The 27,504-nt window shown below is 43.4% G+C and overlaps 1 protein-coding gene across 1 annotated transcript in view; it reads left to right on the forward strand.

Moving 5' to 3' along the window:
* The first annotated feature begins 21,309 nt into the window (after positions 1-21,309).
* Positions 21,310-27,504, forward strand: part of LOC115171600 (uncharacterized) — a 332,786-nt gene continuing 326,591 nt past the window's right edge. The window contains exons 1-2 of the mRNA XM_029728577.1: positions 21,310-21,404; positions 21,499-21,787. Of these exons, the coding sequence (XP_029584437.1) occupies positions 21,362-21,404; positions 21,499-21,787 (332 nt within the window). The 5' untranslated portion in view covers positions 21,310-21,361. The remainder of the gene's footprint in view (positions 21,405-21,498; positions 21,788-27,504) is intronic.

Consider the following 27,504-nt stretch of genomic DNA (forward strand, 5'->3'; position numbering starts at 1 on the left):
CCTCATAAAGAACATGGCCCACCTGGCTTGACGAGGATTAAGTCTCCTCGCTGCCCGGATGTACTCCAGGTTACGGTGGTCGGTCCAGATGAGAAAAGGGTGACGTGCCCCCTCAAGCCAATGTCTCCACACTGTCAAAGCCTTGACCACAGCTAACAACTCCCTGTCCCCCACATCATAGTTGCGCTCCGCCGGGCTCAGCTTCTTAGAAAAGAATGCGCAGGGGCGGAGCTTTGGAGGAGCGCCCGAACGCTGCGAAAGCACAGCTCCCACCCCAGCCTCGGACGCGTCCACCTCCACTATGAATGGCAAAGAGGGATCCGGATGTGCCAGCACCGGAGCATTGGTAAACAGAACCTTCAGACGACGGAAGGCTCTGTCCGCCTCTGCCGACCACCGCAATTGCACCGGACCCCCCTTCATCAGTGAGGTAATGGGAGCTGCCACCTGGCCAAAACCCCGGATAAACCTCCGGTAATAATTGGCGAACCCCAAGAACCGCTGCACCTCCTTTACCGTGGTAGGGGTCGACCAATTACGCACAGCCATAACGCAGTCATCTTCCATCACCACCCCTGTGGTGGAAATGCGATATCCCAGAAAAGAAACGGCTTGTTGGAAGAACTCACATTTCTCAGCCTTGACGTATAGGTCATGCTCCAGCAGCCGCCCAAGCACTTTACGCACCAGAGCCACATGCGCGGCGCGAGTGGAGGAGTAGATCAGGATGTCATCGATGTACACCACCACCCCCTGCCCGAGCATGTCCCTGAGAACCTCGTCCACAAAGGATTGGAAGACGGCGGGAGCATTCTTTAACCCATACGGCATGACGAGGTACTCATAATGGCCAGATGTGGTACTAAATGCAGTCTTCCACTCGTCTCCATCTCGGATACGCACCAGGTTATACGCGCTCCTGAGATCTAGTTTGGTGAAAAAGCGCGCCCCATGAAATGACTCCACGGCCGTAGCAATGAGAGGTAGTGGGTAACTGAACCCCACTGTGATAGAATTTAGACCTCTATAATCAATGCACGGGCGCAGGCCTCCCCCCTTCTTCTTCACAAAAAAGAAACTCGAGGAGACGGGTGATTTAGATGGCCGAATGTATCCCTGTCTCAAGGATTCAGTGACGTATGTCTCCATAGCCACTGTCTCCTCCTGCGACAGAGGATACACGTGACTTTTAGGAAGGGCCGCGCCAGCCTGGAGGTTTATCACACAATCCCCCTGTCGATGGGGTGGTAATTGAGTCGCCTTCGTTTTACTGAAGGCGATAGCCAAATCGGCATATTCAGAGGGGATGTGTACAGTGGAGACTTGGTCTGGACTCTCCACCGTGGTTGCACCGATGGAAACTCCTATACACCTAGCACTCCCTTGACCACCCCTTAAGAGCCCTCTGCCCCCATGAAATCTGAGGATTGTGAGAGGCTAGCCAGGGAAGTCCCAGCACCACCGGAAATGCCGGGGAATCAATAAGAAACAGGCTGATACGTTCCTCATGACCCCCCTGCGTTACCATGACCAGTGGCACTGTTACCTCCCTCACTTGGCCAGACCCTAGTGGTCGACTATCTCAAGCGTGCACGGAGAAGGGTTGGTCCAGTTTAACCAGGGGAATCCCTAACTTATCAGCAACACTTCGGTCCATAAAACTCCCAGCTGCGCCTGAATCGACTAGTGCCTTATACTGGGAGTGAGGGGAAAACTCAGGGAAGAAAACAGAGACATACATGTGGTCGACAGGGGGCTCTGGGTGTGGCTGGTGCAGACTCACCTGGGGGGTCGATGGGGTGCTCCGCCTGCCATCTGAATTCCCGGGAGAACCTCTCCAGCACCGGTCCGCAGTGTGTCCTCTACGGCCACAGTGGGTGCAGGAGAGGCCCACCCTCCGGTCCTCCCAGCAGCAGTCCCTCCAAGCTCCATGGGCGTTGGAGCAGGAGGGATGGGAGGTGGAATGAATAGGCCCCGATCGGAACGTCCCCGGGCAGCCAGCAGGTTGTCCAACCTGATGGACAAATCAATCAACTGGTCCAGCGTGGTGGTATGGTCCCGGCAAGCCAGCTCCCGGCGGACGTCCTCACGTAGACTACACCTGTAGTGGTCAATCAGGGCCCGCTCATTCCACCCCGATCCGGCGGCTAGAGTCCGGAACTCCAGAGCAAAGTCCTGAGCACTCCTCGTCTCCTGCCTCAGATGAAATAATTGCTCGCCCGCCGCCTTGCCCTCCGGGGGATGATCGAATACCGCCCGGAAGCGGCGAGCGAACTCTGGGTAGTTGTCCTTCGCTGAGTCTGGGCCCTCCCAGACGGCGTTGGCCCATTCCAGGGCTCTACCCGTGAGGCACGAGACGAGGACGCTCACCCTCTCTTCATCGGAGGGAGAGGGCCGGACGGTCGCCAGGTACAGGTCCAACTGGAGCAAAAACTCTTGCACCCAGCGGCCGTCCCATCGAACTCCCTGGGAGCCATGATCCGTATCCCGCTTGTACTGGGTTCGGTTGGATTCGGTAGGGGCGCAGGGTGATGACTCGGTCCTGGTGGGGTTGATGGAGCGACTCGCTCCCAGCTCTCCAATCGGGTCAGCACCTGGTCCATGGCCGTGCCCAGTCGCTGGAGGAGGCGGGCATGTTGGGAGACTTGTTCCTCCATTGAAAATGTTTCTGTCCCTGCTGACTCCATAAAGTGGTGCGGGATTCTGTCACGAGCGGGATGAACCGTTTAAGGAGTGAGTCAAGCGCAGGAGACTGAGGTCCGTTGGAACAAACTTAATTTAATAATCCAATGGCAAGATCCATATATGGCTGAGAGCATAACAGTCAAAAAATGACTAAACGAAGCTCCGCTCAAAAGGCAGACGGGGCGCAGCCCGGCAACCCTAATGCCTATACAATAAACGTAACACCACACGTAACAAAGAACAATCCCGCACGAATCCTAGCTAAACACAGACAGACTAAATACCCCCCACTAATGACAAACACAAAACAGGTGCAATCACAAAACAGACATAACTAACAGACACTGAAACACAGATCGGTGGCAGCTAGTAGGCCGGCGCCGAGCGCCGCTCAACCGAGGAGAGGCGCCACCTTCTGTGGATGTTGTGACATTCCTATTAAGACTATATGATATGAGCTTCAGTATGCTCACCTCTACGGTATAACCCCTCCCTCCATCCATCTCTCTACGTCAATGCAAACCCACACACTTGTTTTTTCCCTACTTAAACAGTGTCTGTCTGTCTGTCCTTAGAGGCCCTCTGAGTCCTGGACAGTAATGAAGAGCAGCTCCCACCAGTTCAGCTTCAACACAAACCATGTTCCCTGCATCTCTGCTGCTGCTGCTGCTGGCAGCTGTATCCTGTGAGTCTCTCTGTTCATACAAATGGACATTTATTACAACTCTGAAATTATAATTTCTAATTTCTGATGAAAACTGACAATGCTGTGTATTGATGTGTGTTCCTCATTACAGATGTCTACTGTGATATAGAACTCATCCAGTCTGGTCCAGTGGTTATCAAACCAGGAGAGTCTTTCAGCATCTCCTGCAAATTTTGTGGGTTTTCTATATATTCTTATTGTCCTCACTGGATACGACAAGCTGAAGGCAAAGCTCTGGAGTATGTTGGTTATACATGCAGTAGTAGTACTTCTACTGTAGATTCACTAAAGAGCAAGATCACTTCTAGATATGACAGCTCCAGCAGTACAGTGTTTCTACAAGGGAACAACTTCCAGACTGAAGACACAGATGTGTATTATTGTGCCCGTGACACACATTGATACAATCCATGACCAGACTGTACAAAAACCCATCCTCCAGGGATTCATTGTAGCTTATAATAGACTTATTAAATTAAATAGAACAGAGATGTTTCTCAACATCACATTTGTAAATGATTATATACCCATCACTGGTGGTGCTGGAAATGTATATCTGAGTTGTTTACCAATTATTCTCCTGATATGACTTGATGGTATTCTAATTGATGTCGATCAAACATTCAGTGAACTCAATCATGATCCAATACTTTATAGTTTTAATCATTAATTTAATAAAGGTGGCCTCAACAATACAGAACAATAAGGTCCAAGCTCTGCATTATCAAAAAGATACAAAGAACAAATTATATGTTAGAATTTAAAAAAAAATATATATAAAAAAACTTTGGATCATTGACACTCCTGGGATATGATACAACAAATATTAGCAGAGTTAGAAGCTCATTGTATCAGTCCTGCCTAACATTATATTTTGAGGTTGGACATAAGTGCGTTAGCACATGTATGTCACCTCGTTAGTCAGTATGTTACATCTGTGCTGGCTTGTCTATCTCCTTAGTCGAAAGGTGTTTCATCTGTAATGGGCCAGTGGCTGGCATGGCGCCAGTCGACTTGAGAGATGTGGACGGTCAACACCTTTAGTTGGCGCATCCTATTTGAGTTCTAGAAAAACTATTTTTCTGATCTTACGTGTTTTTCTTTAGCTCTGCTTTTTGGTTTGCTTCCTGTCTTTAAGTTTGGTGTGGGTTTTTATTTTGTTTGCCTCTTCTTGGGCAAATTAAGTTGACACTCATGGTGGGTGTCTTTTAGGTTCCAGTTGTTGTTGCTAGTCAACTTTCAGTGGACATCCCCATGAGTGTCTTTAAGAACCCCTCGTGAAACTCTACCTGTTTCGTTTTGGTTTTTGGACTCTGTTAGTTCCCCCTTCTGTTTGAGCGACAATTTTTGGTTTCCTGCTGGGGAATGTAACAATTATAATATTAATAGCTTGTACAGATATTGAATATTTTTTCCCACTGATATTCCCATTAATTTTACATATCCTCTCCTTATGCAAATTTCACCTAGCCCCTCTTCCTTTCTCTCCCTCTCCCTCCTCCTTATATAAAACCTCTCTGTATCTGAGAGTCCCTGTATGTCCCTATGAGTACTTGAGAGTAGAGAAGAACAGCTCACACCAGTTCAGCTCCAACACAAACCATGCTCCCTGCATCTCTGCAGCTGCTGCTGGCAGCTGCCTCCTGTGTACCTGGGTATGGGCGAAAAACACAAACTTAGTTATTGTGAGATGTTGTTATTAGTATTATCCATCATTTTTTGAACAGCACTGAACTCACACTCATTTTATTTTTTTATTTAACCTTTAATGAACGAGGCAAGTCAGTTTAGAACAAATTCTTATTTATAATGACGGCCTACACTGGCCAAACCCTCCTCTAACCCGGATGATGCTGGGCCAATTGTGCGCCGCCCTATGGGACACACGATCACGGCCGGTTGTGATACAGCCCGGGATCAAACCCAGGTCTGTAGTGACACCTCTAGCACTGCAATGCAGTGCATTGGACTGCTGCGCCACTCAGGATCCCAAATAATGTAGTGGAGATTGATGGTTCAGACCTACAGTAATACTGTGTTCGCCTCCACAGTTAAACAAACCAGCACCAGACCTGTACTAAGACTCACTCTTGACTGTTGTCTGATCAGTATAACCTGTGTTGATGTGATACTGATGTGACTCCTTGATTGATCTGACCTGTCATTCCTCTCCCTCCTCAGGTGTCCACTGTCAGGTCGTACTCACACAGGCTGAACAGTCAGTCCAGGGGACCCCCAGGGGATCCCTCAAACTCACATGTGCCTGTAGTGGAATCACTCTAAGCAGCACTAATATGTACTGGATCCGCCAGGAACCTGGAAAAGGACTTGAATGGATCATTTACTATTATTCTGACACTGACAAGAGCAATGCCCAGGTAGTACAAGGGCAGTTTCACTGCATCAAAGGACAGCACTAATTTTCTATCTGCACATGAGCCAGTTGAAGCCAGAGGACTCCACTGTGTATTGCTGTGCTAGAGAGTCACAATGGTTAACTAATGAGAATAGCTGTACAAAAACAATCTGGTAGAGAAAGGAAGGACGTGCACAAACACACAGACACACGTAGTATGACCAGTAGAACTTGACAAGGGGATGATGATACACCTGTTAAATACATGGTGCTAGTGTTGTTGATGCACCAACAGGGGGCACTCTCTCTCCAAATGATTAAAATATAGTATTGATGAAGCTCTGCTAATTAGTTTTAATACAAGAAAAAAGTATAATGCAGATACAAATATTTAACAGTTTGTCAAAGAAATCTGCCTGCAGTATAAAACTGGCTTCAACATAAATATTTCTGTATGTGGAACATGTTGCTCTTTTGTGTATTTATTGTTGTTCATTATTTTATTTCCCAGGTGTACAGAGTTATAAACTCACTCAGCCAGCCTCTATGACTGACCAGCCAGGTCAACCACTGACCATCTCCTGTAAGGTCTCTTATTTTGTTCCTAACACTTGGACATCTTGGATCCGACAGCCTGCAGGGAAAGAACTGGAGTGGAATGGAAATTTATATTCTGGAGACACAAAATACAAGGATTCACTGAAGAACAAGTTCAGCCTCTCAGTAGACTCTAGCAGTAATACCGTGTTTTTAAAAGGGTAAACCTGCAGACTGATGACACAACTGTGTATTATTGTGCCTACCCTCACAGTGATACAAACCAGCACTAGAGCTGTACAAAAACCCATGCTCTGGGATACTATATAGAATATGGAAGCTGAAGATTAGATGTAATGCTCCTCAGTTCCACTCATTTTATTGAAAAATAAATGTTTTATCCATAAAATACTCAATGAGAATGTCTGAAATGTTTCTACATTATGACAAGCTATAGGACACAGCCGTTCATCTTCCCGGGCCAAAAGATGGTGCCATGACAACACAGGTCACCACTGCCACGACTGGAAGTCATTCTTTACTGATCCAAAATGTAAGTATGTGGAAGGCCTTCGGAAAGTATTCAGACCCCTTGACTTTTTCCACATTTTGTTAGGTTACAGCCTTATTCTAAATTTGATTAAATAGTTTTTTCCCCTCATCAATCGACATACAATACCCCATAATTTCAAAGCAAAACCAGGTTTTTAGACATTTCTGCTAATTTATTAAAAATAAAAAATGGAAATATAACATTTACATAACTATTCGGACCCTTTACTCAATAATTTGTTGAAGCACCTTTGACAGCGATTACAGACTCGAGTCTTCTTGGGTATGTTGCTACAAGCTTGAGTTTCTCCCATTCTTCACTGCAGATCCTCTCAAGCTCTGTCAGGTTGGATGGGGAGTGTTGCTGCACAACTATTTTCAGGTCTCTTCAGAGATGTTTGATCGGGTTCAGGGTCCGGGCTCTGGCTGGGCTACTCAAGGACATTCAGAGATATCGTCCCGAAGACACTCCTGCGTTGTCCTGGCTGTGTACTTAGGTTTGGTGCCAGGTTTCCTCCAGATGTGACGCTTGGAATTCAGTCCAAAGAGTTCAATCTTGGTTTCATCAGTCCAGAGAATCTTGTTTCTCATGGTCTGAAAGTCTTTAGGTGCCTTTTGACAAACTCCAAGCGGGCTGTCATGTCTCTTTTACTGAGGAGAGGCTTCCGTCTGGCCACTACCATAAAGGTCTGATTTATGGAGTGATGCAGAGATGGTTGTCCTTCTGGAAGGTTCTCCCATCTCCACACAACTTCCTGACCAAGGCCCTTCTCCTCGGATTGCTCACTTTGGCCATGTGGCCAGCTCTATGAAGAATCTTGGTGGTTCCAAACTTTTTACATTTAAGAATGGCCACTGTGTTCTTGGGGACCTTCAGTGATGCAGACATTTGTTGGTACCCTTCCCCAGATCTGTGCCTTGACACAATCCTATCTTGGAGGTCTACAGACAATTCCTTTGACCTCATGGCTTGGTTTTTGCTCTGACATGCACTATCAACTGTGGGACTGTATATCTGTTAAAGGTCCCCAAAGCACACATATCCCTGGGTCACTGCTCTTTTCAGTTCATGCTGCAGCTAGCGACTGGAACAAGCTGCAACAAACACTCAAACTGGACAGTTTTATCTCAATCTCTTAATTCAAAGACTCAATCATGGACACTTACTGACAGTTGTGGCTGCTTTGTATGATGTATTGTTGTCTCTAGCTTCTTGACCTTTGTGCTGTTGACTTTGCCCAATAATGTTTGAACCATGTTTTTGTGCTGCTACCATGTTATGTTGCTACCACGTTGTTGTCATGTTGTGTTTCCACCATGCTGTGTTGTCATGTGTTGCCACCTTGCTATGTTGTTGCCTTAGGTCTCTCTTCTTGTAGTGTTGCGTCTCTCTTGTTGTGGTGTGTGTTTTGTCCTATATTTATATTGTATTAATAAAAAAATAAAATCCCAGACCCCCGTCCCCACAGGAGGCCTTTTGCCTTTTGGTAGGCCGTCATTGTAAATAAGAATTTGTTCTTAACTAACTTGCCTAGTTAAATAAAGGTAAAATAAATAAACAAATAAAATAAAAATATATCCTATCCTTATGCAAATTTCACTGAGCCCTTCTCTCCCTCTCCCTCCTCCTTATATAAAACCTCTCTGTATCTGAGAGTCCTAGTACGTCCCTCTGAGTCCTGGAGAGTAGAGAAGAACAGCTCTCACCTGTTCAACTTCAATACAAACCATGTTCCCTGCATCTCTGCTGCTGCTGTTGGTAGCTGCTTCCTGTGAGTCTCTTTTTTTACATGATTTATGATGAATAAATTGACTAATTCAGTTTTAACAACATCTGTGATTTCTTTCAAAAGGTGTTCATAGTCAGACATTGACTGAGTCTGTACCAGTGGTTAAAAAGCCTGGAGAATCCCACCAACTGACCTGTACAGCCTCTGGGTTCACATTCAGTAGCTACTACATGGCTTGGATCAGACAGGCTCCTGGGAAAGGACTGGAATGGATTGCTTCTAGTTATAGTACTGCTACATATTACTCCCAGTCAGTCCAGGGTAGATTTACCATCTCCAGAGATGACTCCAGCAGCAAGCTGTACCTACAGATGAGCAGCCTGAAGAGTGAGGACACAGCAGTGTATTACTGTGCTAGAGAGTCACAGTGGTTAAACTAATGGGAGAAGCCGTACAAAAACCACTTCCCCATTCAGCACAGACAACATCATATCTTTTTGATGAATGTTTTAATAGCTAAATGTTCACAATCACTGCCGTACATTTGTTTTTACAATAATAACTGATACATACAGAGACCTGTAAGGTCTCTTATTTTGTTACTAACACTTGGACAGCTTAGATGTGACAACCTGCAGGGAAAACACTGGAGTGGATTGGATATATTAGTAGTGGTGGAAGCACAGCTTATAAAGATTCACTGAAAAACAAGTTCAGCATCACCAGAGACACTTCCAGCAACACATTGTTTTTAAAAGGACAGAGTCTGCAGACTGAAGACACAGCTGTGTATTACTGTGCTCGCCTCCACAGTGATACAAACCAGCACCTGTAGTAAAACTCACTCCCCCCTTGTTCAGTTGAATTTAGAAGTATATACCAGGAGGGAGCGATCTGAGTCTGAATCTAAAAATAAATATCCATGATCTAATGACACTACAATCATTACAACATACCAATGGAGGCTGCTGGTGGCGAGGATGGCTCATAATAATTGGCTGGAACAGAGCAAATGGTATGGCATCAAACACATGGAAACCATTCCACTCCAGCACTTACCATGAGCTTGTCCTCCCCAATTACAGTGCCACCAACCTCCTGTGCAACATATACAACATTTGTTTATGAGATAACACAGGTTAATCATGTGATATACAACCATAAATCACAAAGCATCAATCTCCACTACATTATTATAACCTCATAAACTGTCACAGTGGAAAACAGTTTAATAAAGGTGATCATCAGAACACATAATGATCCTGTCATCAAAGTCTATGACATAGCCTTATACAGAGGGTATAATATGTTTTCACCCCCTTGGTGCAGTCTGCTTTACACCAGACATTGGGAGAGGAATTTCATTTTTCAGTATTCAGGACATAAAGTAAATTTCTTTACCACATTTTTTTCAATATTACTTTAGTGCCTTGTTGCAAACAGGATGTATGTTTTGGAATATTTGTATTCTGTACAAGCTTTCTTCTTTTCACTCTGTCATTTAGGTTAGTATTGTGGCGTAACTACAATGTTGTTGATCCATCCTCAGTTTTCTCCTATCACAGCCATTAATCTCTGAAACTGTTTTAAAAACATGCTAAACACTATTATTGCACACAGAGTGAGCAAATTTTTACTCCTGAACTTATTTAGGCATGATATAACAAAGTGGTTGTATACTTATTGACTGAAGATATTTCCGGTTTAAATGTTTTATTAATTTGTACACCATTTCTAAAAACAGAATTCCATTTTGACATTATGGGGTATTGTGTGTAGGTCAGTTACACAACATCTCAATATTTAAAAATATTTTCAATTCAAAATCGTTTAAATTCAGACACAACCAAATGTGGAAAAAGTACATGTGTGACTAATTTCTGAAGGCACAGTATGTACGTACGTATGTATGTATGTATGTAGTTATGTTCATATTATGAGTACATTATGCAGACAGAATCCATCCAATGTGTCACGTCCTGGCCAGTATAGGGTTAATTAGTATTGTAGTTTGGTCAGGACGTGACAGAGGGTATTTGTTTTATGTGGTTCGGGGTGGTGTGTTTTTGTTAAAGGGCATTTGGTTTAAGTATTCCGGGGTTTTTGGGTACTGTTTGGTGTTCTGGTATTCTATGTCTAGTCTAGTATGTCTGTTTCTATGTCTGGTTAATTGGGGTTGGGACTCTCAGTTGAAGGCAGATGTTGTCTATCTGCCTTTGATTGAGAGTCCCATATATGAGGGTGTGTTTGTGTTTGTTGTGGGTGATTGTTCTGTGTAAAGCCCTATGCTTTGCCAGACTGTTAGTTGTTCGTCTTCGTATTTTGTTATTTTGTATGTTCATTCTTATAGTTAATAAAAGTCAAGATGAGCATTCACGTACCTGCTGCGTATTGGTCCTCCTTCACCGACGACAACCGTGACACAATGATGTATCAGAAACATGTCTTTGTAGGATAGATAGTGTGAAAATAACCCCCCTCATTTTGCTATATCAATGCCCTGTTCTGAAACAACCTTAATCACTGCAACCACCCTGTTTGTTAGTAACCAGACAGACACTGTCTGCCATACAACAGAGAAACATGTTTCTTACATCTCTCCTCCTCTTGGCCTTCCTGCCATGTAAGTGGGGGATTTTAGTATCTTTGAATACAGGACACGAAACATTGGAGAGATTGGGGAGAAACATAAAATACAGTTGAAATCGGAAGTTTACATACACTTAGGTTGGAGTCATTAACTTGAGTTATTTCTGTCCAGTAGAGGAGAGGAGCTATGCTACTTGGCTGGAGGGTCACAGTAATCTAACCTCTATTTCTGTTTTTCAGCTGTTCAAGGGCAGTCACTCACCTCCTCTTAGTCAGTGGTGAAGAAACCTAGAGAGTCAGTAACACTGTACTGTCCTGTACTGTGTCTGGCCTTTCTCTAATCTATCTGCATTGGATCCGTCAGAAACCAGGGAAAGGTCTAGAGTGGATTGGGCGTATTGACACTGGCACTGGCACTATATTTGCCCAGTCCCTCCAGGACCAGTTCACCATCACCAAATACAGCTCCAAAAATCAGCTGTACTTAGAGATGAAAAGCCTGAAGACTGAAGACTCTGCTGTTTATTATTGTGCCAGAGCCACAGTGACACAGGAGCCTGCAGCGCCGTACAAAAACTGATAAATTAAGCGTGTCTGTTCTTAAAACACACACTTAACACTACTCAAAGGTTGTGGAAATTATTATAGATCCTTGGGGAACTCCACAATAGATTCCAAAGAGGGGATGAGCAGGAAGAGATGCATATAATTCAATACAACGTGTATAGTCCCACATAGGGAAATGTGCTTGTTTCTGTGCTGTTCAGCAACATATAAAATCAAACATATCTAGTCTGAACATCCCATATATAAAATCTCTGGCTTTCACAATCTAGGCAGCTTGGACTGACATTGCAGCAAGGCCTGCACTAACCTGACTATCACCAAACAAAGTTTAGTACGCTGTAATAAGTAAGTGACAATATTCTGTGTCCACTACAACAATGCACCCTCATTTTCAGGGATTTTTCAGAAATCATCTGCTACAAAGATGTTGCTGATTATGTGTTTGAATGTCTTTTTGTCATTTCATTTCCACAGGTTTTCAGGGTCAGACACTGACTGAGTCTCAATCACCGGTTAAAAGTCTGAAGAATCCCACAAACTGACTAGCACATATGCTGGGTTTAGAAGCAGCTATTGGAATGCTTGGATCAGACAGGCTCCTGGGAAAGGTTACTACCAGTTGTGGTTCCAGAAGTTACATCAACTACTCCCAGTCTGTTCGGGATAGGTTCACCTTTTCCTGAGACAACAGCAAGCTGCAGGTGTATCTCCAGATGAACAGTCTGAAGACTGAAGACTCTGCTGTTTATTATTGTGCCAGAGACACAGTGACACAGGAGGCTGCAGCGCCGTACAAAACTGATCCAACACTTCTCTTACTGTGAGAGTCTGTGAAACAATTCTGAGCTCTAGTCTCTGTCAACATCAATCCTATGGCCCCAAATCGTACTCTAAATTATAACCATAATATACATGATTACTTGAAAACATAAAATATACATGACAACTTGTCCTTATAAACCTTTAACTGAACGAATATCCTCATAAACCTTTAACTTAAAACTTTAAAGCCATTCAAAGTCAGTTGACAATAGCAAATAACTAACATTATCAATAATAAATGCAGTCACTTAGTAAAATGATTTATCAATCTCTAGAAGCTAAAACCATTTTTGGACTATTTGGTAATGTTTTTCAATTTGCTGATCTTATTTAAATGAAACGAGATGTAAAATTTAATCAAACAATTAATACAATATTATATACATGTACCATGAAAGTCATTAATGTTAAAACAGTAATGGAACAAATATAGATTGTTGGGTGACCCTAATAGATTTGTTTCACAGAACAGCACAGGATGACAATGTTGACATTATCAACTGTCAAATAACCTTTCCCTCTCAGTCTCTATTTAAACCTCTAGTGGGCGGTCTGTGCAAAGTCTTGCTTCCTTTCATCCCTTTATAATCAGACTCTGTGGTGGCTAATTTCTGCATTACCAAATGAGAAGTTACAAACACACCAGTCCGAGTTAAACTACATCTTTAATACTTAAGATACTTTTGCAAAAGTTTTTGACCTTCAATAATGCACTCTCTCGAATGAACCAGGAAGGTGATTACACAATGGCTACAGGGATCTTTTATAGCAACGATACACCCCCTTCAACGTACATTGACAAACCACAGATACTTAGTAACAGTTCACAAAGGTTAAGTTTTGTATGACAGATATCTATAAAACACAGCAGACAGTAACTGCTATGTCAACAGGGTTCATTGTAAAGCCCAGTATCTGGTCCCCCTAGAACCGTCCCTCCCTGGTACGGTATTGAACAGAACTATTTCATCCAATGGCATATATCAATTGTCAACTCTAGATACTCCCATCTCAAGCAAACCCCCTCTTGACCCCACTCCTGGACAGGCTCACTGGAGGGAGTGAGCCTCTAGGCCATATAATATCCCAGGATAAGTGTGAGATCTAACAGAGGACATACAAGGGTCCAGACACTGCCATAATCCTCCCCACAATAAAGAAAAGGAGGGAGTGACTTGCTCACAGACATTGTGGAGACAAGTCATTGGTTCCCCATTAATCACGCCATCCCTTCACATGGTTTAAGAATAAGTAAAGACACATTCCCATGATGACAAATCTGACCTCTCCCCTTTCTGGGCCCCAAGTGTCTGAGCCCCGGCTAAGGTAGACATGCAACTGAAAAGACACCAGAGTCCAATGGACACTTTCTAATGACAAGTACCTCAAATAAGCATATTATATTAATAAAACATCTTAATTATCTATGTTACCCAACTAATTCTGATTCGTCCACGACATTCCCCTCTCAAGGGACTCCGTCCCTTCTAGAGAATCAGAACAGTAACGTTACAGCGGAACCAGTGTCTAAACACAGGCTTCATCGCAACAGAAAAGACAGTCATCCCCTCTCAACTTAAAAGAAAATCACAAGATTTAAGAACATTCATTCACATAGAACATACATATATTCTACATAAACCAAAACCACAAAACAATAACTCATTTCATGGGGTTCCTGCACATAACATCCCAAGAAACTCAGCACTGTGTCTTATTTCCATCCCCCAATATTTACTAAACACTCTAGCAATTTGTCTGGGAAGGCTATGATACACAGTCACCTGCACGAACCCATGAAGAAAAACAAAAAATGCATACAGTTTATGAGATTCAAAGCTATATTTTCCATAGACAGTAAAAATCACATATTTAATGCATAATGCAGTGCATGCAACAATGGAGTTCAATAAAATAAGCTTTAGTTATCTATCACACTCCAATGGATCAGCATAGTATGTTGGACATGACTATTTGATTCCCAGAAACTACAATTAGCATATCTTGTTGTACAAATCCAGGTAGTGACTCCTAGTTAAAATAAAATGTATCTCCTTGGTGCCTAATGAACATAACCCAAGACAAGCATCATGATTCCGCTATTTATAAGGCAATGCCTATTGATCAAATAGATTAGGATCATTTACACTCTCCAGATCAGAGTTCACCCATGTCATGCTTATAATAACCTCAACATCTTTAGTTCATAACAACAATCAAACCAATCTATCTCTAATACATTAATTTCTTCACCCATTTAGATATTAACATATTCATCTGAAATCAAACCTTCAGTTTTAAAATTCATTCAATTTCCAAATAAAATCATAATTAGAACTCAGTTAATTATCCAACCAAAATTTCAAAATGACATTGCTCAGTGATTCAAATGTGTCTTATCACTCAAAGTAACAACGCAATTTAAACAAACATCAACATTAGCAGAATGTCCATTCATTTTAACATCCAGTATAATTATCCCATCATTTCTACTATTAACAATTTTATCACGATTATTCTACAGATCAGTATCTCAATGCATTCTTAATCTAAATTACTATAATTTTACGTGGTGTAGACCTCTACAATCAACCTGATACCCCAAAAGTCTAAACAGTTTTGGGCACAGTTGATCAAACCCCTCCTCCAGGCACTGATTCTTCTGGCGTCCTCTTCGTTCTTCTCAGATATCTTTAAAGTTCAAAGTGAATGACCCATTATAATGTCCCAATGTAAATGTTTCCCCTTAGATGCCCATTATGTCTTGTCCATTGGTCAACCAATATACCAGCAACATAAGAAAAGGTTAGAACAGCACCTTTCCCCATGCTCACTCCACGTGGACTCCTCTTACACTCCTGAGAGAAACATGAGAGAAAAGCAGTTGATAGCTTAGATCGGATACTGTACACCGGTTGCTGGCTCGGCCATTCCTCTCAGTAGAAATGGTTCGGACAGGGCCATATTCAACGCCTTCGTCACTCCTTCTTCAGCCAATTAGAGGGGGTTTGAGGTACACACACTTTTCGGTCCAATTATCTCTTCCATGTATTAAGATACCATCTGATGTCACTTTTCATGATAACCTCGAAAGAACAGATCAGAACAACAGTTTAGTTCAGTTCATTAACTACATGATAAATTATTACTTTTACCAATTATTCTTAATACAAATGTCTAAACATTATTCAAAGAAAATAACAACACATTCTATTGAATCTATTATTTCAAATTGGCTAATACTTCCCATCACAATTTCAACTCCATCACAGAGCCACATAATCAGGAAGTGAGACCTATAACCCATCAGGACTAGAACAGAACAAACAACACAGCAATACACTCCTTCACATATCATTCAAGGTGTGTAAACTTCAATCCAAATTTCAAAGAACTGAATACAAACCCTCAAAGAACTGTATCCTCCCCCATTTTTAACACATGACGCTCCATGAGAGTAAAGTATTTTAAAAAACACTGCTACAAATCAAAAGATAAAACAAAATGTCAAATAACATATCCAAATGAAAATCACAACTCTGAAAACCTCCACAAAGAAAAAAATATTTACCCATATGGTCATAGGAAAACAGACTTCAAGCAGCCTACCCTTAGTGAAAGGCAATGCCCTATATCACATAGGTCCAAATTACAAATATGTCTAAGAACTTTAAATTCCATCATAATTATACATTTCACGAATTACCTTGAAATCAGTATAACAAATGACCTAAAATGTATTATCCAAATGGCTTTCCCATGAGGCTGATCAGACCACACAGGAAAACCCAGACAAAGGTCATAAGTCAAACCACCCCTTCACAGAAATGTTTCATTACTATCTTAGACAAAGAAATGCAAAAACGTCAAACATTTTCTACATGTTGTATCACAAGTTACCCAGGACATTACATTAACAAAATAATCCACATCTTTAATTTAACCTCAGGAAAAAACTTCTAAAAATTCCATGTGTATACCCCTTTAAGATATCTTAGCACTAAGTCAAATGGAAAACTCACGCATACCACATGAAATAGAAAAACAAATCAAACATACTATTTTAAGAACACCAACAAATAGTAATAACAAATGTGTTGTGTATGGGTATTTGCAAACCCTAAAGTAAAAACAAACAAAACATTTCCAGGCCTTTTCCATTTTGGTAGTTTACGGCCTCAATCTCACACACCCAAGATTATAGCCCCAGGAAACATTCCAAAGAGAGACAATGAAATCCCCATTTTCCCAAAGACAAACACAAAACACTTCGTTAGCATTCATTATACAACTGATTCAGAAACCTAAAAGTTAACTACAAACAAAACCTAATGATAATTCCACTGTACTCCCTCATCATTAATCATTAGTTTTAATCTGCATCAATGTATATGCATGCTTAATTGACCCTTAGATACAATTATCCTGGTATCATTACTAGACCAATGTCCAACAAATATGTGACAGCTTTTTTCACCTTTGGATTGTTCAGCAATATTTAATCCCAGGCATTTAATAAAATGTAGTTTGAGACGTGTTCTCTCATGTCGCCTTTAACATACATACTTCAGTTGACTTTCATCCGTCCTGGAGGAAAGAATCCTACTCAAACACATCAGATAATACAATGTTTAATTAAGTGAAAACAACACCAAAAAGAAACAATAAACAATAAACAAACCCATAACCTCTTTCCAGCAATCAAATCCCTTCAACCTGTTGCATAAATTTAGTAAAAACAATCCTTGTAATTTAATAAAACTAAAACCTTTCAAAAAATGTGTGCTGTCTCATCAACGTAAGAATCAAAACTAACTTTTTTCCACTCATAATGTACAATGTTTTCATTCCCCAAAGGTCAATACTGTTCAGCTCATACATGAATGATCTTCCTTCTGTCTGTACAGAGTCTGAAGTTCCAATGTATGCAGATGATACAGTGATAAATGCATGCAATTAATAAACAACCTACACAAAAACTCACTACTGTAATGGTTGAGATGACAAAGTTGCTAAGAGACTCATATTTGCATCTCAATAAAATTAAAAAACACCAAACACAGTCTGCATGTTCCTTACAAGGAAAACAACTGATGACCCTGAGACAGATGTCTATGTATCAGGGGAAAAGTTCCAAGTGATATCTGATTTTAAGTTCCATGGCCTCATACTTGATTCCAACCTCTCTTTTAAAAAGCAAATGAAAAAGGTCATTCAAATAACCAAATGCAACCTAGCTAATTTCCAAAACATATGAAATTGTTTTACTACAGAAGTAACAAAACTATGCTTCAAGGTCTCAGAGCGAGTAACGTCACCGATTGAAACGCTATTTGCGCGCACCACCCCGGTTACACTCACCCCCCCTCACAAAGCTCGTCCTCGTGCTATCTTGCGACTCTACGTCTTACAGGAACGCGCATACCGGCCAAGCACACGCACAACTGTGATGAATTTGCACTGTCCCTGTAAAATAAAATTAACTCTACCTGCAATTCACTGTACTGTCCTTACATTGTTCCATGTAATGGAAACAGAGTATAATGTTTAAATACATAAACCTCCTTTTCAAATTCACTGGTGTTACCTAAACATTCAAACCAAGAATCAATAACCACCTTCACATCACAAAATGCTTCGTTCCAGCCAAACATAGCCCAAGCATAGCTCAGCGCACATAACCGATTCTCTTCTCATCTTTTGTTTTACCCTTAAGCAAAATAAATATAACCCACTACTCAACCAACGTTCTGCCTTACCTCTATAGTAAGATTAAAACCAAACTTTACAACTTCCTCTTCTCTTTCAGCTTCACACTTATGAAATATCCAAGACTTTAAAAGTAACATGTAAATCGCCATACTTATAACATACTTCATTCAACTCTTTCTCTGTATGTCAGTTCCAGCAACAGACAACGTATTATATCAAAATTCCCTCGCTATTATTTTCTAATGAATTAGTCTTTCAATTTAAACTAATCAAGCTATCAAAACGTTACATTTATATCTTAAACGCTAGCAACCATATCTCTCCAGGCAAAACATTTCAATAGTTAAATTAACATTTAGTTCCCTGGTGGATGGGCTAGGATAACCCTGGCCTCCTGCGTGGCAGGAGACAATTCTACCCCTGAACCACCAATGCCATTTAATTGAACAGGACTCCCAGCAAATAAACCCATTCACAATTGTCTGTAGTCGTAAAATCAGGCAGTCATGGACATGGGAGGAGATCCTGGATGGGGCAGGACCATGGCACCAGGCTGGGGAATACCAGCGCCCTAAGGAGGAGCTGGAGGCAGCCAAGGCGGAAAGGCGCCATTACAAGACGTTATACGCACCGAGGGGCAAGAACGAGAGGCAGCCCCCCAAAAAATGGGGGGGTGGGCACACGGGCAGATCGGCGGAGCCGAGGATGGAACCAGAGCCAGTCGGAGTGAAATTGGAGGTGAGTGAAGCAGATACAGTGAAGGAGTTGATGGGAAGATTGGAGGAGAGAGCTATGAGAGAGCTGCTGTGTTGGTGCTTGAGGCACGACATTCGCCCTACGGAGCGTGTCCTGAAATTAATGTCACCTGAGTCAGCTCTCCATACTTGTCCTGAGGTGCGTGCTAGCCGTCTGGTGAAGACAGTACCAGCCCCACACAACAGGCCTCCAGTGCGTAAGCCCAGTCCAGTACGTCCTGTTCCTGCTCCCTGCCCTCATCCTCCAGTGCATCAGCCCAGTCCAGTACGTCCTGCTCCTGCTCCTCGCACTAGCCCTGGGGTGCGTGTCTCCAGTCTGGTACCTCCAGTACCAGCCCCACGCACTAGCCTTCCAGTGCGTCAGCCCAATCCAGTACGTCCTGTTCCTGCTCCTCGCACTAGCCTTGGGGTGTGTGTCTCCAGTCTGGTACCTCCAGTACCAGTCCCACGCACCAGGCTTTTAGTGCGCTTGCCCAGTCCAGCACGTCCTGTTCCCGCTCCTCACACTAGCCTTGAGGTGCGTGTTTCCAGTCTGGCGCTTCCAAAGCCAGCACCACGCACCAGGCCTCCAGTGCGTCAGCCCAGTCCAGTTCGTCCTGCTCCTGCTCCTCGCACTAGCCATGTGGTGCGTGTCCCTAGTCTGGCACCTCCAAAGCCAGCCCCACGCATCAGGCCTTCAGTGCGCAGTCCCCGTCCAGAGCTTCCGACGACAGTTCCCCGTCCAGAGCTTCCGGCGACAGTTCCCCGTCCAGAGCTTCCGGCGACAGTTCTCCGTCCAGAGCTTCCGGCGACAGTGCCCCGTCCAGAGCTTCCGGCGACAGTTCCCCGTCCAGAGCTTCCGGCGACAGTGCCCCGTCTAGAGATGGCCCACAGTTCGGAGCCTTCAGAGACGGCCCACAGTCCGGAGCCAGCAGAGACGGCCCACAGTCCGGAGCCAGCAGAGACGACCCACAGTCCGGAGCCAGCAGAGACGGCTCACAGTCCGGAGCCAGCACAGACGGCCCACAGTCCGGAGCCAGCAGAGATGGCCCACAGTCCGGAGCCAGCAGAGATGGCCCACAGTCCGGAGCCAGCAGAGACGGCCAACATTCCGGAGCCTCCAGAGACGGCCCATCAGCCCTGAGTCTCCAGAGACGGCCCATCAGCCCTGAGTCTCCAGAGACGCTCATCAGCCCTGAGTCTCCGGAGACGCTCATCATCCCTGAGTCTCCGGAGACGCTCATCATCCCTGAGTCTCCAGAGACGCTCATCAGCCCTGAGTCTCCAGAGACGCGCCTCAGCCCGAGGTGTCCAGCGACGCGCCTCAGCCCGAGGTGTCCAGCGACGCGCCTCAGCCCGAGGTGTCCAGCGACGCGCCTCAGCCCGAGGTGTCCAGCGCCGCGCCTCAGCCCGAGGTGTCCAGCGACGCGCATCAGCCCGAGGTGTCCAGCGACGCGCATCAGCCCGAGGTCTCCAGCGATGCACATCAGCACGAGGTCTCCAGCGACGCGTCTTAGCCATGAGTCTTCAGCGAGGGTGGACAGGTTAGGTTGGGGAGTAAGGCCGGAGCCTGAGCCACCTCCATAGTAGGAGGTTGGGGAGGGGGGGGGGGGTGTAGCACTAGAACCGTCAGTGACGGTGGCCACCCTCCCTTCCCTCCCTTTAGTTGGGGATTATTTTGTTTTGGGGTTTATTTCTGTGTTTTTTGTTTGTTTGAGGTACATCCGGTGTCTGCACCTTTGTTGGGTACTGTCACGTCTAGACAAGTAAAAAAGGTTGTTTGTTATTGTAGTTTGGGCAGGGCGTGGCAGGGGGTGTTTGTTTAGAGTGTTTTGGGGTTTGTTGGGTAATGTTCTATGTTATGTATTTCTATGTTAGATTTAGGTTGTCTAGTTCTATGTTTAGTTAATTGGGTTGACCTTCAATTGGAAGCAGCTGCTCCTCGTTGCTTCTAATTGAAGGTCCTATTTAGTAGGGGTGTTTTGGTCATGGGATTTGTGGGTAGTTGTTCCGTGTGTAGCTGTGTGCCTCACAGGACTGGTTTTCGTTGTTTATTTATTGTTTTTGTATTAAGTGTTTTAATTTCTTCAAAATGAAAAGAAAATGAGCATACACATTCCCCCTGAATTTTGGTCCAATCCTTATGACGGCTGTGACAGTACCAAGATATTTAGTATTTAGACCATTAGATCTACGGGGAGAAACATTTAACACCATGGATATGTAAATGTGTTTTTGTTCACATTGACCCAGGGTCTCCTCCCATTTCAACAGTCTGATATAACTGCCCTCCACAGACCATCTCCCTCAGTCAAGACAACCACTTCCAGTCTGTGCTTCTACTTTTACAGAATATTAGATCCATCCCACAATGAGAATTCTAGAATTTATGTTCCTCCTGGCTCTCATCTCAGGTGAGTTAAGTCATTCCAGTGTAGGAGAGAGGAGAGGAGCTGTGCTAATTGGCTGGTGGGTGATAGTCATCTAAACTCTCTGTCTGTTTTTCAGCTGTTCAGGGGCAGTCACTCACCTCCTCTGAGCCAGTGGTGAAGAGACCTGGAGAGTCAGTAACACTGTACTGTACTGTGTCTGGATTCTCCATGGGTAGCTACTACATGCACTGGATCCGTCAGAAACCAGGGAAAGGTCTAGAGTGGATTGGATACTTTGACACTGGAACCACAGCTTATTATGCCCAGTCCCTCCAGGACCAGGTCACCATCACCAAAGACAACTCTAAAAATCAGCTGTACTTAGAGGTGAAAAGCCTGAAGACTGAAGACTCTGCTGTTTATTAAATTTTCTACAAATCTGTTTTCGCTTTGTCATTATGGGGTACTGTATGTAGATTGTTGAGGGAAAACAATGATTTAATCAATTTTAAAATGAGTGTCATGTTCTGACCAGTAAGGGGTCATTTGTTATTGTAGTTTGGTCAGGACATGGCAGGGGGTATTTGTTTTATGTGGTTCGGGGTGTGTTTAGGTAGAGGGGAGTTTTTTTAGAGTATTCCGGGGTTTTGGTCTATGTTCTATGTTAGTGTTTCTATGTTCAGTCTAGTCTATCTATTTCTATGTTTAGTTTATTGGGATTGGGCCTTCAATTGGAGGCAGCTGTTCCTCGTTGCCTCTGATTGAAGATCCTATGTATATGGGGTGTGTTTGTCATGGGAATTGTGGAAGGTTGTTTTTTGCATAGCTGTGTGTTGCCTGCAAGACTGTTTGTCGTCCGTTCGTTTTTGTTGTTTTGTTGAACAAGTGTTCTAATAAAGTTAAAATGAGCACTCAACCAGCTGCGCCTTGGTCCACTTCCTACGACGGCCGTTACAGAACCTCCCACCAACAACGGACCAAGCAGTGGAGGAAGGAGCAGCAGAGGAGTTATCTAGAGTAGTGAACTTGGGAGGAGATTCTAGCCGGAGAGGGCCCATGGAGAAAGGCTAAAGAAGACCGGGAACGCTACTGGGGAACACGGCTGGCAAGGAAGCCGGAGAGGCAGCCCCAATAATTTTTTTGGGGGGGGCACACGGGTTGTTTGGCTAGGGCAAGCAGTAGACCTGAGCCAACTATCTGTGCTTATTATGGGGAACAGATGATCAAAGGAGCACCGTACTATGCGGAAGTGCGCACAATCTCGCCTATGCGCACGAACAGTCCAGTGAGAATGATTCCAGCCCCTCGCAAGTGCCATGCTCGAGTGAGCACTCAGCCCGTAGGGGTTGTGTGCTCCAGACCTCCAGTAATGCTTCACGGCCCAGTGTATCCTGTTCCCGCTCCTCGCACTAGCCCTGAGGTGCGTGTTTCCAGTCTGGCGTATCCTAAGCCAGCACCACGCACCAGGCTTCCAGTGCGTCAGCCCAGTCCAACTCGTCCTGTTCCTGCTCCTCGCACTAGCCCTGAGGTGCGTGTTTCCAGTCTGGCACATCCTAAGCCAGCCCCACGCACAAGGCTTCCAGCGCGTCAGCCCAGTCCAGTACGTCCTGTTCCCGCTCCTCACACTAGCCTTGAGGTGCGTGTCTCCAGTCTGATACCTCCAGTACCAGCCCCATGCACCAGGCCTCCAGTGCGTCAGCCCAGTCCAGTACATCCTGTTCCTGCTCCTCGCACTAGCCTTGGGGTGCATGTCTCCAGTCTGATACCTCCAGTACCAGCCCCACGCACCAGGCTTCCAGTGTGTCAGCCCAGTCCAACTCGTCCTGTTCCTGCTCCTCGCACTAGCCTTGGGATGCGTGTCTCCAGTCTAGTACCTCCACTACCACCCCACGCACCAGGCCTCCAGTGCTTCAGCCCAGTCCAGCTGGTCCTGACCCTGCTAGCCCTGTGGTGCGTGTCCTTAGTCTGGCGCATCCTAAGCCAGCCCCACGCACCAGACCTTCCGGCAACAGTGCCTCGTCCAGAGTGTTCGGCAACAGTGCCTCGTCCAGAACTTCTGGCAACAGTGCCTCGTCCAGAACTTCTGGCAACAGTGCCTCGTCCAGAACTTCTGGCAACAGTGCCTCGTCCAGAACTTCTGGCAACAGTGCCTCATCCAGAACTTCCGGCAACAGTGCCTCGTCCAGAACTTCCGGCAACAGCGCTTCGTCCAGAGTATCCGGCAACAGTGCCTGACATTACAACAAATTCTAGATGGGAGGGTTTGAATGGAGCTAAGGGTGGGACTAATAACAAGATAACCAATGTAAAACATACGGGGTCTGTAAAATGTATATAGGTTCAGACATTTTGTGAAATAGCACAGTTACAAATAGAAATCAAACTGGATGGACATCAGAAATAGAGGAAGGACTAAAAACAAACAAAATATAACTATTGTAAAATAGATTGTGTCTGTAAAATGTGTATAAGATGTGTAAACTGGAGGTAGAAGCCTAAGTGTTTATTAGTTTGCTCCAATTGGGGGAAGGGTGGTAGGGTTTGTGGGGAATAATAAAGGTATATGCTAAAAAGATTTTTATGTCTATATAGGTATGTGTACATGTATGCATATGTGTATGTATATGAATATATATATTTACCCAATAAAATATATGGGGGATTGGAAATGATGCAGACAATTACATTGATGGAAGCAACAATCTTTCCTCAATATTAAGCTGATCCACCCTTAAATTATATATTTTTTAAACACAGTTCTTAGAGGCCAAGAGTATGAGTTCAGAGGACTCTGCTGTTTATTATTGTGCCCAAGAGACACAGCACCTGAAATTGCTGGGGTAGCTGCTCCAAAACCACCCAGTCAAAACTACGCCACATATCCACATGCAATACCTCTGTGGCCCACCTAGGGGTCACTGCCCCTTCTAAGAGTACCACTGGTCTACAGTATGATGTCCCAATACTGTACTATAATATGTAACACTCCACATTCTTACAAATTCTCATTCTCTTTAATATTTCTGTTGTGCAAAGAACATTTACTTTACAACCTAAAGAGATGCTGCATAACTCACTCTTTAAGTTTTATTATTATCCATGCTCATGTGTGCACTCTATCCTTCATTCATAATGGCAGGTGAGAATGGTATCGATTGGCATTTTTTTAGATGCACTTAGATTATAAAATCTGACAAGATCAACTCTACTGGCTAAAGACAAATTTCCAAGGTAAAAATAAGATCATTTATTGGGTCAGAGAGATTTGTGATGACTCCAGGGAAATATGACAGGTTCATGATAGAAGTAGTTGTCGTGTCTTTGGCTATGCCGGATTAAGTGATATGACATGCTAACTTATAAAATGATTTCTCTGTAATTAATATTACCTGATTAAGCTAATCATGTAAATGTAATTAACTAGAAAGTCGGGGCACCACAGAAGAACGTTTATAGAGCCGTTATCTTCCGAATAAACTCTTAAAATACTTAGTAATATTTTACATCGATAGCAGTCAATATTAACCCTTATCTTATTTTCAGTCTCATAATGAAAGTTGTAAATTCTTGGTTATCTTCACGAACCCTGGCTAACAAGTTGAATCAGCAATACAAAATTGGGTTTAATTATTTATTTACTAAATACCTAACTAATCACACAGAATTACAAATACACAGAATACAATGATGTCATACAGAATTTTCCCCTGGTGAACGGAACCTGTATGAAAGTTGGTTACACAAAGGAAAGGGGGTTGGGCTTGAATGAAAGGGCGGGAAGACTTAGGAACAAAGAAACAGCGGCTATGCTATCGTAAATACATTATCTTATGCATTCTAAATTACCGCCCATTTGGAAAAGAATAATGCAATAAATATTTACTCTGAGCTGCGCTTCGGTAGATTGGTCGTAGATGCTGGCCGGGTTGGCCAACAGATCTTCCTGTAGTGGAAGAATGTCAATGGTGGTAAATTGGATACGTGGTGGTATCTTCGTCTGGTTGTTAGACTGGATCCGTCGTCCGTCCTTTCCTAGCCCACGTTAGCAGCGGCTAACTCAACGGCTAGGAAGTATCACTTCTGTAGTGAATAAGCTCAAAGTTCATACCATTCGCCATCAAAGCTCACGCCGAGGTTGGCTTAGTTCTGTCCTTGATATGGTTTAGTTAACATGTGTGTCCTTCTGACGTAGAGGCTGCAGACCTCCCGTACTGGAAAATGGTGAATGTCTTTCCGTCAAAGGCTTATATAGTGGAGAGGGGGAAAGGAGGTGTTTCATCGTTTATAACCCCTGTCTCTTCACAGGGTTGGCCACTGATCGAGCAGGGCACTTTCCTTATGAAAACCCAATTCTCTCATTTGGAAGCTAAAATTACATTTAATCTCCTAACAAACAATTTCAATATCAAACATTTCAATTGCATAACAATTCCATGTGACTCTGATAACTAGAGGGTGTATACTTTCTCAGGTACAGTTTATGTCGTCCTGTCATCAATCATAATGTCCCAGATAACAACGAACCTGACATAAATACTCATTACGTTATCAAGCATATTTCCAACTGCTTTTATTATGTAAATATGATTCCTTTCCCCATTTGTTTGATGTTCCCAGACTCTCTATATTTAACAGGACAGTAGTCCTTCAGTAGGGTCAGTAAGAGAGGGGAAGGGAGAAAGGTATTTATGGGGGGGGTCATAAACCTTACCCACAGGCCAACGTCATGACATAGTGGTCTCTGGTGTGTGGAGAGGTTTTTGTATGGGTGTGTGTCATCGTGATAACTACGGGGGCACAGTGTTACACATCATAACAAAAACCCCTGTGGTGCTAAATGGCTACCTACTTCATCTCATATGCAATTACAAGAGAAAACATTTAAACAGCTACTCAAATGATTGGATTCTGACAACAGAATGTATTTGTTTTAAATCAAAAAACTGTATTTTTTACTTTAAATAAGAACAAAAAATTAATTTAATTACTGTGTATAAAACTGTCCTCAGCAGGGTGTGTTAATCACTGTCATGGTCAAAATGCCTGACAGAGCAAAAGCTGAAAGCCCAAACAAATCAAAGTGTTATTAATAAGTAGTAAAACATAATTTGACATTCTGTTCATCAGATCGAAATCAATAGATCATGTTATGGTTGTTGTGAAAAGTTGCACATGTTTATTCCAGATTTGGCCCTGCACCGAGTGGTGGGGAGGTTTTCATACAGGGTTAAACCACTGTGCCATATAGCAGGTCACAATGATACAGTCCATGACAAAAAGCTACCACCTCTACCAAGCAGTGTGGGAGTGCTGACACCTAAGGAACACAGACATATACATTATGATTGTCTACAGGCAGCTAACCTAAACGTGCTTGTACATTCAAACACATTATCAACTCAAACAAATGTCCATACATTTCAGGCCTTCTTCAGAGAAGGAAAAGTCATCATTAAAAACTTTAAAACAGACATACACAGGGAAACAACTATTTTCTGTACACTGTAAATCATGTGATCTAAAAATGAGCTTGAATTGAACTTCGATAGTGGTTGTAAATGACACAGGATTGGAAAAGACATGGTCTACATGGAGACATTGGAGGTTTCAGTGAGTTTAACTGAGGATTCAGTGGCTGTATGTGACACGCATACACACACACAAGCGCTAGCACACGCATACATTCTAATATTGTTGTATGGTGGTATTATACATGTTGTATTGTAGATATGTAGTGGTGTAATAATGTTATATGATGTCCTGCTTTATTTTTGTTTTGTATGTAATGTAAGTGCCTTAATATGTTTGGACCCCAGGAAGAGTAATGGGGATCCCTAATCAATACAAAAACAAATACATGGGTTTTTGTAATGGCGTGAATCACTATGTACGGGAGTGGCCACAGTGATAAACATCAATACTAAAACACCTCCTTGGACATGAGGGTTGACAGGATTGTACTGTCTGCACACTGACTACACTCTGGACCCATATGGGAGATCATTTCACTGCTATGAATTTGAAGGGTCAAATTCTCATCTTCATTTTCTCCATTCCAGTATTGGTTCCTATTCTACTATTGTGTCCTATGTTTCTGATTTCATACTGATTCCTACTGTGGTGTTTTAAGCCAAATTGTTTT

This window comes from Salmo trutta, chromosome 32 (genome assembly GCF_901001165.1).
Source record: "Salmo trutta chromosome 32, fSalTru1.1, whole genome shotgun sequence".
Lineage (NCBI taxonomy): Eukaryota > Metazoa > Chordata > Actinopteri > Salmoniformes > Salmonidae > Salmo > Salmo trutta.